General features: G+C 34.8%; 1 protein-coding gene across 3 annotated transcripts; it reads right to left on the bottom strand.

Annotated features, from left to right (window-relative positions):
* Window positions 1-388: 388 nt before the first annotated feature.
* On the bottom strand, window positions 389-14,768 carry LOC144446106 (FHF complex subunit HOOK interacting protein 2A-like). 3 transcript variants are annotated; one of them, XM_078135812.1, is made up of 15 exons: window positions 14,562-14,768; window positions 13,668-13,746; window positions 11,595-11,764; window positions 10,594-10,698; window positions 9,739-9,861; window positions 8,879-9,016; window positions 8,021-8,214; window positions 7,652-7,843; window positions 7,042-7,231; window positions 5,627-6,531; window positions 5,303-5,390; window positions 4,531-4,674; window positions 3,933-4,073; window positions 3,405-3,505; window positions 389-2,585 (listed from the first exon to the last, which is right to left on the bottom strand). In XM_078135812.1, the coding sequence occupies exons 1-15, from the start codon at window positions 14,604-14,606 to the stop codon at window positions 2,477-2,479; spliced, it is 2,724 nt and encodes a 907-aa protein (XP_077991938.1). In that variant the 5' UTR covers window positions 14,607-14,768; the 3' UTR covers window positions 389-2,476. The 3 variants fall into 3 exon arrangements, with proteins under 3 accessions (XP_077991938.1, XP_077991939.1, XP_077991941.1); XM_078135813.1 differs by lacking the exon at window positions 14,562-14,768 and adding an exon at window positions 14,442-14,557; XM_078135815.1 differs by lacking the exon at window positions 14,562-14,768 and adding an exon at window positions 14,461-14,531.
* Between the last annotated feature and the right edge of the window lie 390 nt (window positions 14,769-15,158).

Below are 15,158 nucleotides of genomic sequence, written 5' to 3'. Positions count from 1 at the left end.
CAATCATGATATGTACTAGAAGTCACACAAACATTGTTCAGGACCATGATAAAAGTTAGGAAGATACAAAAAAAACCAAAAAAACTCGTGTAACAACATCGCCGCTAGAGGGTGCTGTCGACAGAAAATGACTGTAATTACTTGAACATCTCTTCTGAATACATTACTCACGTCACCTCGATTGGTTTGTTGGTGGGGAAAATAAAGGTAACAAATGATTTATAGACACATTTGAAAAAATACCCCGTTGTAGTTTTACCAATGTAGCTTTATATTTGATTGTGCATTGATTAGTACATGTGTCAATATTCAGCTTTTGGTTAACATCTGGTATTGAAGAGAAAAGAGATAGGGATAATTGTAAATGAAATATCCATTCATGCAATACTCATCATCAATGAATTTCAGTTTATTAAACTTCAATGTCCTGTTAAACAAGTAACCAGAATTTTGAGTACAGCTCAGAGACAAACTCATCAGTGCTCTGCTTTGACTACTAATAGATAACATAACCACTTTGATGGAAATATTATAAGCCATGGGATGACTAGTTTGCTATGTTCATTTGCAATTTCCAAAGTATGTGCTCAGGTGTGACATTTTTATGAAATGTTTGTACTCAGCAACTACTAGTAAAATATATAACCATTCTAAAATACTAGTGTATTTCAAATTTGTGTTATTAAATCATAAAATTGTTACTTTCACTGTGATGTTTATTTTTAATAAGACAACAAACAATTTTATTTTATAAGAATTCCCGAAGAACAACTTTATCATTTTATTTTGACTTTCATGGTGTGTTGTCAGGAAAAATCTTACACATCTCATAATTCAACTTTTGTGTAAATCCAATGGTTCTAATTTGGAAGTAACTGATTCTGAAGTCGACCTTGTCTGCAGAAATACACTATTACATTTTCAATTACAGCCACAACCTGTTCTGAAAAGTTTATGTTAAGGTAATTGAAATATAATAACTCATAAAATTAAAATTAAAATTAAAATGCAGCAGTAAATGAAAGAAATTGTTTTGCTACAACAAATGCAAGATAGTAAATTATACGGTATAAGTATTGTATCTAAAATCAGGAATTTGATGAACTTTGGGTTAGGGCTAAAAGTGAACGTAACAATTTTTCATGTGACCATTATAATGAGATTCTGTCCTATGGTGAATAATGTACTTATCATGTTAATTTACATGTAAAAGACATTCCTGTTAGGCATTAAAAGTTACTTCATTTTGAAAATTAAGTTAAAAAGTCTCAAAAATAGCAAAGATATTGCCACTGTCCCCATTTCAGCCAATCACATTATACACATAGGTGACACTTTGGGGTGTACGATCTTCCACTCTTTTGATTAGTAACTGATTAAATAATTAAAATAATTAAATCAATTAAAACAATTAAAACAGAAATGAAATTAAGCTGCCTAAGCTGCTGGTAAAATATTCCAAAGCTGCCTAAGCTGCTTGTAAAATATTACACAGCCACCTAAGCTGCTTGTAAAATATTACAAAGCTACCTAGGCTGCTTGTAAAATATTACAAAGCTACCTAAGCTGCTTGTAAGATATCACAAAGCTGCCTAAGCTGCTGGTAAAATATCACAAAGCTGCCTAAGCTGCTGGTAAAATATCACAAAGCTGCCTAAGCTGCTAGTAAAATATTACACAGCTGCCTAAGCTGCTAGTAAAATATGACAAAGCTGCACAGAGAATCAAAAGTTGAGAGTTGTTAATTGTTTTCTTAAACACTATGAGTGAGATTAAAATTAAAACATGTATATGTTTAATAAATACTGTTGGCCTGCAACACCTTTCAAACCCTGTGGTAAAAGTTTCTGGTTAAAAATTAAATGTCATGATTACAATTTATAAGTTGTAAATTAAAAATTGTACACAGTGAGTTCAAAGATATCTTAACCAGTTCATGAACAAGACATGATGTCCTGTGATTCTCCGATTACTTTTTCTCATCAGTTCATCTCTACTCATAGTATCACAGCACTGTAGTCGGAAAATCGGACTTTAGCACAGAGTACAAATAGTTCATCTTTTCTCATCATACTTTAGTACAAAGTATACAAGTAAATAATATAGGTGATGTCCAAACATGGTAATCTTAATTTTACTGAAGTAATGTCTGCTACACATCACCGCTTGGGGGCGCTATACCAGCAATGGTCAAGTGATAGAATTGGCACTTCTCTGTCATCACAGCACTTTCTGCTCACAGGTGTAAATTCACCAATGTTTTCAAAATCACTCTATTCAGCTTAATTCATGTTTACAGTTTTCAAAGGGTACTCTAACTCCTTGACTTTGAGAGATGTCAACGACTTCATTGTTACACTGTTCACCCTTTACTTTTGTATAAGTGGAATGATCTAGCACACAGAGTATTAGGACTGTACTAAATGTTCTTGGTGTTAGGGGTGACAGCATCAATATAGCACACTCTTTGGACTGATCATATTCTTCCACTTTCAGCATGAGCTTTAACAAAGGCTATAGCTGCCAGCTCTTTGAAGAATTCTTCTAGGACAATAACTCCTTCCATCAACTCTATCTGTGGTGAGCTGAAATTTCATAGATACAGAGTGTCCATTAGTTGTTGTCGGTGTTATAGTAAAAGTCACATAAACTTCAATCTTTTCTCAATAAACATTGACTTGCATTGCAAACCCTTGGTCAGCGCAAACACATGTATAATTTTGTACACCCTCTTATCGATATCAGATAGTCAAATTTTGTTGTTGTGAGTCAAAATGAGAAAAACTGGCATTTCTTTAGAGTCACCAGTGCTCACCACATAGTAATTAAGAGATAGGGGAACACCAAATTTTGGTACGTCACTAGAAAATTGTGCATGACACGTCAGTGACACGTCAAATTGGCTTAGAGGGCACACTGATCTAAGAACTGAGCTTGTTTAGAGATACTGGCTACACTCTAAAATATTCATAAAATGATTTGACAATACCGCAACTAAATTTCTTTAAAACCTTACCCTGTAGAGAATAATTTGAACTACTGTACGATAGTTACACTGTTTTGGTCAATCATACATCTTTGTACGTGTAATGAACAGCTTGTCATGGAGTGATATTGTATGTCACAGAATGTTGCAGGAATTGACATAAAACCTACAAATATCACTTGAAGTTTATATAACTACAAGCCTCTCTAAACTAAATTGAAAGACTCCTCATTGTGGGTGCTCCACATTGCTCTTGCTTACAATGTGATAACAACATAGAGCGCCCTCAATGTCAAAACTTTCATTCTCTATACTGACCTTTGCAGTATAAAGGTCAGCGTAAGTATGACACATACACTGTCAGTATTTTTATTACTTTTTTTCACCAGTTCTGTCAAATAAATATAAATCTGCCTACCTATCCTCGTCTTCCATCTCAGTCAGCTGTTTTCGTACTTGTACACATTTCAACTGAAAGTCGGATATTGTCTTCACTCGTCCTTTGAGATCTGACATCAGCTGAAAAAGAAATGTAAAAAGAAAGTTGTAACCCACATCAAACAGAAATATACATTTCCATACAATTAGATAAACTAGATCTTTCAATTTTAAAACAAATTTTAGCATGTCACTGCATGATCCACTCAATCTCCTTTGAAAGTTGTCACATATATTTGCACTATGACACAAATTATATTGAAAGCTTATATTGTGTATATTGATTATGCTTTTTCTACAGGAGTCCATTTTGTTATACTCACTGCCAGAGAAAATGACACACACAAATTCTGAGTTCAATCTTTTTGTAATTTCTAATTTAAGTACAGTGTCACTAAATCTGACATTTTTTCTAAATTCTAAATTTTTATATTTCGAGAATACAAAATCACAAACTTGCCCTCACTGAGACTGTACAGTCAACACTGACAAAAAATTCCAAACTTACCCTAGCCAAAACTGTATAGAGACATCTACAGCCTGGTGCTGTCTTTGTGAATGGATTTAAGAAGTATTCATGTATATGAGGATGTGGAAATTGAGATAATTTCGCTATCACAGATGTTAGCTGTAGATTCACTTCATAAGGCTGAAATGAAAGAGAAATACTGTTACTGTTTTCACATCAACAATAAACAAAGGCACGCCATGTTTAGACTGTGAGGGCGCTGTGTAAATGTAACTGCTGCCAGTGAAGCAAAGTGATTTTCATGTCAATTGTTTGAGTGACGGTTTCCCGTTTTCTTTTACCATCATGATATATGGCATCTTTCATATCTAAATATGTAAGAAAATGGGATGCCTAAACAGCTAAAAACATTTTGAAATATTTTCATGGAGTAGAACATCACAATACTATATTGGGATTGTGTTGATAGAAATTCTGTTTATAATCTGAGCTGGTCAAAGCAATATTGTAAAACTGGGACAAATCCATTGGTTCATAGCTTGTCTCTTTTAATGTTATCACATGATTAAAAGAACACACACGTTTCATCTAATCACAATGAGAGGATGAAGGTAAAAGGACGTTGAAATGTTCTTACCTGGTCTAACATCTGTGAGATTTTATCAAATAGCACCTTGAGAAAGAAACCTTCATAGAAAGCCTCATCGTACTCAACCCGGTCTAAAGCTTTGGGATAAGTTGGCCAGTCCCATCGTAAACATTGCACTGAACATTCCCTGAACTGAAAACACAAAATAATCCAATCAACATCTACACATCTTTGTGAAAGGATTTCTCTAACAGAGTCACGGTAATGATTCCTCTAACAGACTTGAATGTTCAACTTCATAATTTCATGTTAAATACTACAGAATGTTACAGACATGTTATGTACGATATGATGTCCTAAATCTCAGTAATACAACAGTATATCATAACTTGGCTTGTATGTTATACATGATCGATCCAGCTAAACAAAGTCACACCTGGGTTTGCTTTAGATCAGATTTTGAAATGAGAAGCCTATATCAAGTGCATCAAACATTCCCACTGCAACCTATTCATATTTAAAGGTCCAAGGATTTGGATGAGAATTTCAGAGATTGAAAATAAGTTGGTCCTGAACCAAGAATGCTCCTATGTAATGATCCATATCATATGGTCCAACTGATGAGATAGCAATGGTGTGAGAGTCATGGACTGAATCATGGGCCTTTAATTATCCAGATTAACCTATCTTCCAATAGTTTAACCCATTCTCTATTGTTTTCTGCACAATGGAATGTACCACTACGGTGGCGTAGGGGTGGAGTGATGGAATGTACCACTACGGTGGAGTAGGGGTGGAGTGGTTGAACTTGCTGACATACCTGCCTATGTGCATCCCTGAGATATGTATCATAACTACTGTCACTGGGTGGTGAAGACTTGGCATACTCTGGTACAAGACTGAGATATCTACCAAGTAAAAAAATACATGAAATCATTAAATTCTGAAAAAAATCATTTTGTGAGTTTGGAAACAGGGTTAGTGGTCACAAGAAATAAATTTTGATGGTTAAAGGGACTTGGGTCGGGTTTCACAAAACTGGAAACATGCCCACATCAATATAGCAATAACATGAATCAAATATCCTCATACTAAAATAAGACTTCTTGAAGAATTAAGACAGTTTGATGAAATTCTGTCTTACCTTCTAACTACTGAGTGTATTTCAGCCTTCTCCTCTACATGTACTGAGCCAGACATGTTGGAAACCACTTCCATGGATACAGGTCCTGAAGCTAACGATGCAGTATTTGATGAAGCATACGATGTGGCAGCTGCAAGTGTTTGTACATCAGTACCACCTGCAGCATGCATTGTTTGTTCTACTGGTTCCTGCACACATTCATGTCCACTGACTACAACACCATTAGCTATCACACTATCAACATCTTTATTGTTCCCTATAACCTCACTTATTGCATTTTCTGCCTTGTCATCGACAACTTCAGTTTCATTATCTGAAATCTCGTCTCTCTTGTCCGCAGTATCGATTTCATCTCCGTTTTCCATGGTATCATTGGCAGCTTTGGCATCATTACCTACAACACTATCACCTGTTGTATTTTCCTTTGGAACACTGGCACTATCCCTTTCATTATCAAGTTCAAAATCTGTTTTGGTATCCACAGGCACTGTACTGTCAACAACTTTATTTGTTATGAGCTCATTTTCCAGTACTCCATTCTCAAGTTCATCAACATAAAAATCTGGCATTTCAACATGGTCATCATATTCTTCCATATGATTGTGCATGATAGCACTGTCTAATTCAGGCACTCTGATTTCAGGGAAGTCAAACGGCAAATCATCAAGTCTTGACAGTCCGATTGGTGGAAGATCTGAGTCGTCAAACATCGGACTATCTGGTCGATCACTTAATGCATCATCGTCAGTGTCAAGTTCACTGGTATTGGATTGATCAGTAGATTCCATTCCTGGCGGTGCATGATAAGTCCTTGATTGTAGATTACGCAGCACCAAATTGTTGATAATATGCTCATGAGGTTTCAGTAACAGAACTTCAAATAATTTTAAGGACACTATACATATCTGAAAGAGAAACCATAACAGAAACTTCATCTTCCAATACAAAGAAATCACAATCAAGATACACCAAGTACTGTGTGCAGCTCTGTGGTTAATCACTTCAAAATTTCTCTGTGTTGATTTGCAGACAATTCATAAGACAAATTCACAGAGATTGCACTGTGTAACTCAAGACAGTTTGATTTGGGGAAAGTCAAACAAATATGGATACCTAGAGACTTGCTTTTTTTTTTAACCAAACTACCCATGTAATATCACCTGATTGAGCCTAGAGACTTGCTTGGATTGATTTAATACCCTTCAACAAACTTCACAGGTAAATAAATTACTCTGTGATGGTATAAAGACATTCTTGCTATGTACTACTAATTTCAACCTACATAAAGGCATCTAATCAACTAATTACCAATCTTTGAGGGCTCTTTAATTTTCACATCCGATGCATTTCTTAAAACTTGAGATATAATATCTTGTTTGATTTCACAAGTGATCCTTAAAGTAGAAATCACATACCTCATCAGATAGATGGTCTATGCGTTCAACAAATCTGTGTCTGAGTTTTCCCATGGATTCTCCAGGTGTTTCCTTCTCCGTGCCATCACCAAGCATAAAATAGACAGCTTCAGACAGCAAAGCTTGTGAGTTGATCATTCTGACAAACCTGATAAGATGGGCTGTACTGGTCAAGATACCAACTTCTGAACTGTGTGATGATATAACAATGATAAAATTATTAATCATATACAAAATACAACACTGGTAAAATTCTTGACTTCGCTTTCAGTGACACCATCAAGGGTGTCAGTCTAACTAGAGTAAAATCATAGAATATTTACATGATGTGTTATGCCTTCAACTTCTTCAAGTCTGTGAAAATTGATAATAAGTAAACCTCTGCTATGAACAGAAATCCTTCAAGAATACAACAAATACATCTCTTTTCTTTTAAAGTTTCATTCCTCAAATTCTGAATACATTTCATTTAATGCATTTACAACAATGTGTTATCACCGAAGTTGCATTGAAGTTTTCTGAAAACCTCATGGGAAATATCTGGGAATTTTTAAGTTGACTGTTTTTTTATCCTTTACATGTAAAAGGTGACAATACAAAGATAACTTACGCTTGAAGAAGTAACGGTTCCAAGATGGCTTCAAAAAATCGGTGTCTAATATCCTTGGCCAATGCTCTGCCAATGATTATATGAGCATTTTTAATCAATTCATCACAATAGTCAAACCAGGATAGTAAAGATATCAGAGCTCGTTTCCCGGGAAACATATTATCATCTTCATCAGCACTATACATATCAAGCCTGGAAAACAATTTGACACAGATGTATAATTGTTCATGTATGAAGTAAATTATTGATACCAGTAATAGATCAGCCCTGATCTCCGAAGATAACTATTTCATACATTTTGACTAATACTTCAAATGCAACATACTGATTTAGGCTTCAATGGTAATCTGTAACTGTTGTTTGACTTACCCCCACGTAACGTCCACTGTATCAACATCTACAGGGTCCATGATTACTGGCAGTTTATTGTATAAAGCACATAGTCTTTCTGCAATTTGTTCACAAAACTGGGTATGTTCTACGACACATTTGGCAGCATTTGGTTCTGGTAAGCTGGTTACTAACATTAATCCTTCTCCTGCCTTGACAGCAATTCTTGTATCCTGTGTGTGGCAAAATGTTTGAACATTGTCAACCTTTCCAGATCTTTGGCTTTTCATTCAAGATAAATAACACTTCAATTTCAGAAAAATGTTCCAGTATTTGCCAGTCTGAATTCAAATATACATGTGTCCTTGTATATATCATTTCAAGTACCCCTCTACAAGCCATGCTCATTTCAACTACCCCTCTATGTGTCAAACTCATCATTTCAACTACCCCTCTACAAGCCATGCTCATTTCAACTACCCCTCTATGTGTCAAACTCATCATTTCAACTACCCCTTAGGGTACATGTCAATCTCATTTCAACTACCCCTCTACTGTACTTATCAATCTCACCCTTCACGCTAACACAGACACACACTAAAACTATTGTATTAATGTCACACGTTGACATAGTCCATCATTAAATATTGATGTAATTACACTCATAGTAAGGAAACATCTCTGAGATGTTCTGATCACGAGTTTTTTGCTCAAATGGGGCCACATTCAACCTCATTTCTGGGGACCTTTATTTTAGTATTTACACTATCTTGATTATTCACATAACTAAAGTGTCAATACTACTCATGTATTTACAGTAATGTACCAATGCAACAACAGATTTAGTTTGTGCCTATCTTACTTTGTCACAGTTGCCATGGTAATAAATATACTTACAGGACTCTGTAAAAGAGCCAATAGAGACATAACAAGTTCAAATTCAGGTTCACCAACTTCACACTTGTAGCTACTGGCCGGTGCATTCTTCTGTGGTTTTGTTTTAATACGAATATAATTATGACTAGATTTGGGAGCCTGAAAAAGATAGGTACAAAGAGACAAAGAGGTTGATGAAATATCTAGTATTATTAATAAATACAGTGTAAGTATAAAAGTGGAGTCTAGTGATGATGGGCGAATGGTTAGAGTTGCTTGCTTGGAATCTGCAGGTTGCAGGTTCAAGCCCTGTCGCTGCCGTTTGTTTCTAATGAGGCTAATGTCCTTGGGCGAGATTTGAACCATGACTGTGGCTCACTCTACCCAGCTGTATAATTGGGGACCTGGTAGGATAGAGGTTGCAATGTGAATGCTTTAATCCTATGCACTCATAAAGGCTGCAATGGATTGTATGCTCCCAGGGGAGTTGAGGAAGTATAAATGACCGTTGTGTTGCTATATATCTGTGCCTGGGGTAATAATTGTAAAGCGCTTTGAGCACAAAGTGGAATATAAAGCACTATATAAAACCAACATTATTGTTACATTATTAAGTAGTGAATTAAACAGACATGGAAGCCTTCCGAAGAATTAAAATTTAAACTAAATGATGACCATAATAACATGATAGTAATTCTGAGGTCAATGTTTTTGATCTTTACTGAGTAAATCAAAACTGAAAACTCACTTAATGTTTACAAAGAATTTAATGGTTCTAACAAGGTTTGACTGTTTAAAGTTGATGTTATTAAAAAAAATTCTGTCCACAATTTTAAATTTCTGGATACTTTATTTGATGTTTATAAATCTTGTTTGCTTACCTCAAGGAAGAAATTGACGAGATATGGATCTTGTCTGAGTTTAGCACACACCATACACAGGAATTGAACTTCTTCATTTTCAGTTGGACCAGCTTTGATTTGACCACACACTTTGATTAATCTCTGTTGTACATAAAAATATTCCACACCAGTCTTAGTTACAAGATCGGAATACTTTGGAAACAAACTCAAATTATCACCCATTAAGCAATGTATTGTATGACAGTTACAATATCATGAAAGTGTGTGCCACTGTCTTTCCTATTCACCAATATATAACAAAGCCATCCTTTGTCCTAACCCCGCATATTTCAAAGTTTACAAACCTCTATCTCAACATTGCCAAGTCCAATTTGCACCAAATAAAAAGCGTTCTACTAGCGCTACATGTAGTCTATCAAGATCTGTACACTTACACTGTTTTCACTGTTATCAGAGCCTAGTATTAATTTTCACTTGAAAACCCTACTACAGTATTTGAACTAGCCCATATAATTTTATCCCTCCATGCTGAAGGAATCTACTTTCCATAATTACTACTAATAGGGAATGTTTACAATAAAATGCTTTATTTTCACTATGCCCATCAAGTTCTCTTTATTTACATTGCTTTCTTAAACAGTTGTACTGTATCTACCTCAATAGTTATTCTGTTCACCCAAAAATACCTGGTACATATAATACTCATACTGTAACAGTTTACATGTATCTTGTTTTTCATTGTTGTTTCCCTTGGCTTTGACATCAAATTTTCACAACCTGTTCAGACTTGTAATGTGAATCCGGGGAGAACCCTGTAAGCCTTATATCATTAATGTCAATAGTTTAAACAAAGTATTTGTACATCATACTAACCTTTACTGGTCCATGAACATTAATATGTGGCAGTATGGGTTGCTGGATTTTACCCAACAAATTGGTGAAAAAGGTGAAAACAACCTGTTTCATTCCAGACGGACACTACAATCAAGAAAACAAGTAAATACATGTCAAATCACAAATGAAAATCACATACATACATACATACATACATACATACATACATACACACATACATACATACATACACACATACACACACACACATACATACATACATACATACACATAAATACATGATACATACATACATACATACATACATACATACATACATACATATAAATACATAATGATACATACATACATACATACATACATACATATAAATACATAATGATACATACATACATACATACATACACATAAATACATAATGATACATACACATACATACATACATACATACATACATACATACATGCATTTATACATACATACATACATACATACATACATACATACATACACACATACATACATGTACATACATACATACATACATACATACATACATACATTTATACATACGTACATACAATGACATTATTTATTTCTGGAGGCAACTATCTATAATCTTGTTTAATGTTTCATAAAAATGTGCCACTATGTGCAAAATGGGAAAGCTCTGTTGATACTGATATCTGATTCATATTTACTAGGTATTTGCTGGAGTAATTCAACTTGATTAACCCTAAAATAAAAACTACACAAAGACAATTTAATGACAATAATATAATGCATAAAAATGTTATCATTTATCATTTTTTCATTTTATTTTTTTCTTGACAGGGTAGTTTACTATGCTGTCCAACTTAACGCAACCTGATGCTTAGTTACATAATTTTAACAAAGATAAATAAAAATAACTTAACTAACAAATGTTTACTAAAGTAAACCAAATCACTTTCCCCATGACCTGTGTGGTACCAGTACAGGTATATCTATATATATCATTACTTTTTTAATCTACTTACATCTGCCTTTCCTAAGGCATACAGTGTGTCCAATATTTTGTGTTGTAGTAAATATTCCATACATGGTCCTGTCTGATTCTCTTCACACTCAGATTCTTCCTGTGTCAAAATATCCAACATCTGTTCCAGATGTGATGAAATATTGGTTTCTCCCACTGGAATAGTGTCATCTGCAATGAGCAATTAAGAGTTAAGTGATTTGAACTCTTTTTGTGAGTGCTGCCTGATAAGAGTTGCAGCAAAGAACTGCTTGAAACATACTGTAAACCTGCATATTTTCACGACTAGAAAATTTTGCGATTTTACGGTCTTCATGTAGTTCACAAAGATTAATTTTCACTAATAACCATACTGGTACATTGCATTATGCAGAAATATATATTTTCGCTACTACTTATTTTTGCGTTTTTGTTTTGTAGCAAAATTAGCGAAAATAAATCTTACGCGAACATTTCCAGGTTTACAGTATATAGTGTCTACGATCGAGACATTTATGTGACTGTTAGATAAAGATCACTATAATCAATGCATACTCCTCAGCCCCCCCCCCCACCCCCACCCCCATAGTGTATTTTGCAACACAAGCTAAAAATAAATATATTTGATCACTGAATTGTATGATATTATAACCTAGTGTGTACTTAGTCCCTCAAATATTACTACTCATTACATACTAATCCACCAATTACCAAGTTACTCACCCTAGGTTTATATCAACATACAGTATACTTTTCTGATATATATTATTATACAGCATAGTTTTCAAAAATTGTCACGATACCATGTCATAAGCCTGGTTTGCTGGTTGTTAGTACACAATGGTGCAATTGCATTTATTATGATTAGAGTAAAGTGCACATGATTTTAACCATTTGGTCGACGAGACTGATACACTATTGTATACTATCAGATCAGGTATTCAAACACGTTCATGTACAATATATCAACTGTCTTTGATCTAAGATAACCTTAGATTATCAGACAAACAACAGAAATGACCCTTGACCCCAAACTCTTCTTGCACTCAATTATGATTGGTCAAAAATGATGTGTGATTTTGACTACAAAAAGCTATCTCAACCGAACAGTCTTGATTTTAACAACTGAAACAAAAATGTCTTGTTTCAAATAACTCTGAGTCTGATATCAAACACAGACATGTAATTTCATTTACACTTCCTCCAAGATGAAAAAATAACACATAGAGTTTGGTAGACTGAGAGTTTCAGTATTTCTTGCATCAGATGCAACAGAAATTTCACAATAACAATTATTTGGGTGTCAGATGACTCGTGTTGAGACAATGTAAGGTTAGGATTATTAGGAGGAATTCATACTTCCCTTTCCTAGTACAAGACAGTCTAACTGATGGCAAACAGTGTTACGGCATATCAACTGAAATATACACTATCATCTTACAGGAACACCACTTCCTTTGTGTTCTTACATATACTGCCATAAGCTAAGAAATTACCCTGTTGCTACTTCTAAGAACTGACTTATTAAGTTATGAAAGACTTCTTCCTTGTGTGTAGAGATCAAAGACATTTTTAGTATCAAAGGAATCTTAATGATATGGCATGATTTTACAAGTTTGTTTCTTTTTACATTACACATGTTTACAGAAAAAGTTTCTTTCTGACCTTTCAAACCCATTATTCTTAAATTAGAGTCCATGCCTCCTATCTGGTGTATTAACTTTGCATTTGGGATGATGACAGTTTTTACTATGAACAGGGAACAATTTGTTCAACTTTCCATCTGTACTGGTAAAGAATCCCTAAGAGGAGCCCTCATATCTGTGTATAACTACCTATGTGATAAATCACAGACTTTCATGTAGGGTCTATGGAAAAATCAAGCTGCTGAACATTCTAAGCATAATGAAATTTTGTTGTGAATATTTCATGAACCACAAATGTATTGTGTGAATATATTACAACATCCCTATGCATGTTTCATTTCCCATGGAGGTAGCAGTTACTATGTTTGTAGTATAAGAAATATTATTAAATTATTTTATTAGTGCCAAAATTATTAGATCCACGATGGAACCAAGTATAAAACACTCACCTTTGTTGTCAATGAAATAATGTGTCACTGACTTCCAATGGTAAACAAAGTCTTGTTTTAGTGATAATGTTGGGGCCAACTGCAAGAAAACAAAATTTATTAGAATGAAGGAGATGCCATGATATCATGAAGACTAACTGATATTCCCAGGTCCAGTAATGTGTTATCATACAGTGGTAGAAAGCATGTTGTAAACATTGCAATTCCACTTTATTTTTTTTTAAAGTTGCAAGATTGTAACTGCATTGTAGACGGTGTATATCAGGTTTTATTGAAGAAAGGATACAAAATCACAGTACTATTGTAGTTTTATCTAAAAATAGCCACTTGAATGTGTCAATGTTTGACGTACTTAACAGCTATGCTATATGACAATACAACCATGCCTCTTTCATGCCTTTGTGTTTTTGAATGACAATGCCACAGATTGTCAACATCCCGTGTAATTTGAATATCTTAAAGCGTAATACATAGATCACACAGCGACCTGGATCACAACCAATCTACGGTATTTGATCATGCGTAGATTTCGTTCATTACTGTAATAAACAAAGCAAAATAGCCACCGAAACGCATGAAATGTAAACTAATACATCACGGACAGTGAGAAGTATACCGGAAACTAAAATCACTGCGACATCTATGAAGTATGGTGACCTTATTGCCAACACCCACAGTAATCCATACTGTATTTAACTTTTGTAAAGACACACTTTCCTCTCCTGGTTGACTAACGAAACTACCATACATTATCCAGTATTGAAAACGATTTACTTTCATAACAGTGGCGTACAGGAATTAAACACAGTCAATACATCCATCGCTGTGTCCAGACGTTGGCGATCATGAACGATCAACGTCAACGTACAGTACACACCGGGCTTGATCACTTACCACTTCAACGGCCTGTTGTAATACCGCCGCAAACTTGTTAAACATTTTCAGAGAATCAAAACCTTCCTCTTACGATATTTCATGACATACATCAATAGGTCACGACAATCGTGATAAAAATAACATGGAATACGTAGAAAAGTCAGGAGATGACAGCAGCATGAAATGTTCCCGTTCGTTCGAGGAGCTTCCTACGTGTTTACTTCTGTTGGTTTTTACGTGTGTTATTTATTTCCTCCAGCTGCTCCTTGTGGTATGGCTGCCTATCCGCTTCGTAAATCGCGCCATACCCTCCCCACAAAAGTGACACTTTACATGTAAGTTAAAGGGAAGTAAAAAAACCCACTAGATATCTTCAATAAACATTCTTCGGTAAAAAGGGGTGAAATTTTGATATATTTTGCCAATTTTTTACATTTTACGAAATAAATGACCCACTGAGGGCGCATGTCATTCGTTTGATTGCATATGCACTCGACATATCCCGCGAGATTTTAGAAATGAGAAGACGGTGCAGAAGATTGTATTTATAACTGGGTAGTTAACCGAATTTATAGCTACCGTGAAGTTAAACTCAGTGAAAACGAGTGAGCGATC

The sequence above is a fragment of the Glandiceps talaboti genome, chromosome 15, assembly GCF_964340395.1.
Source record: "Glandiceps talaboti chromosome 15, keGlaTala1.1, whole genome shotgun sequence".
In the NCBI taxonomy this organism is placed as follows: Eukaryota; Metazoa; Hemichordata; class Enteropneusta; family Spengelidae; genus Glandiceps; species Glandiceps talaboti.
The sequence above is the reverse complement of the archived record's forward strand: the minus strand, read 5'-3'. Positions and strand labels throughout refer to the sequence as shown.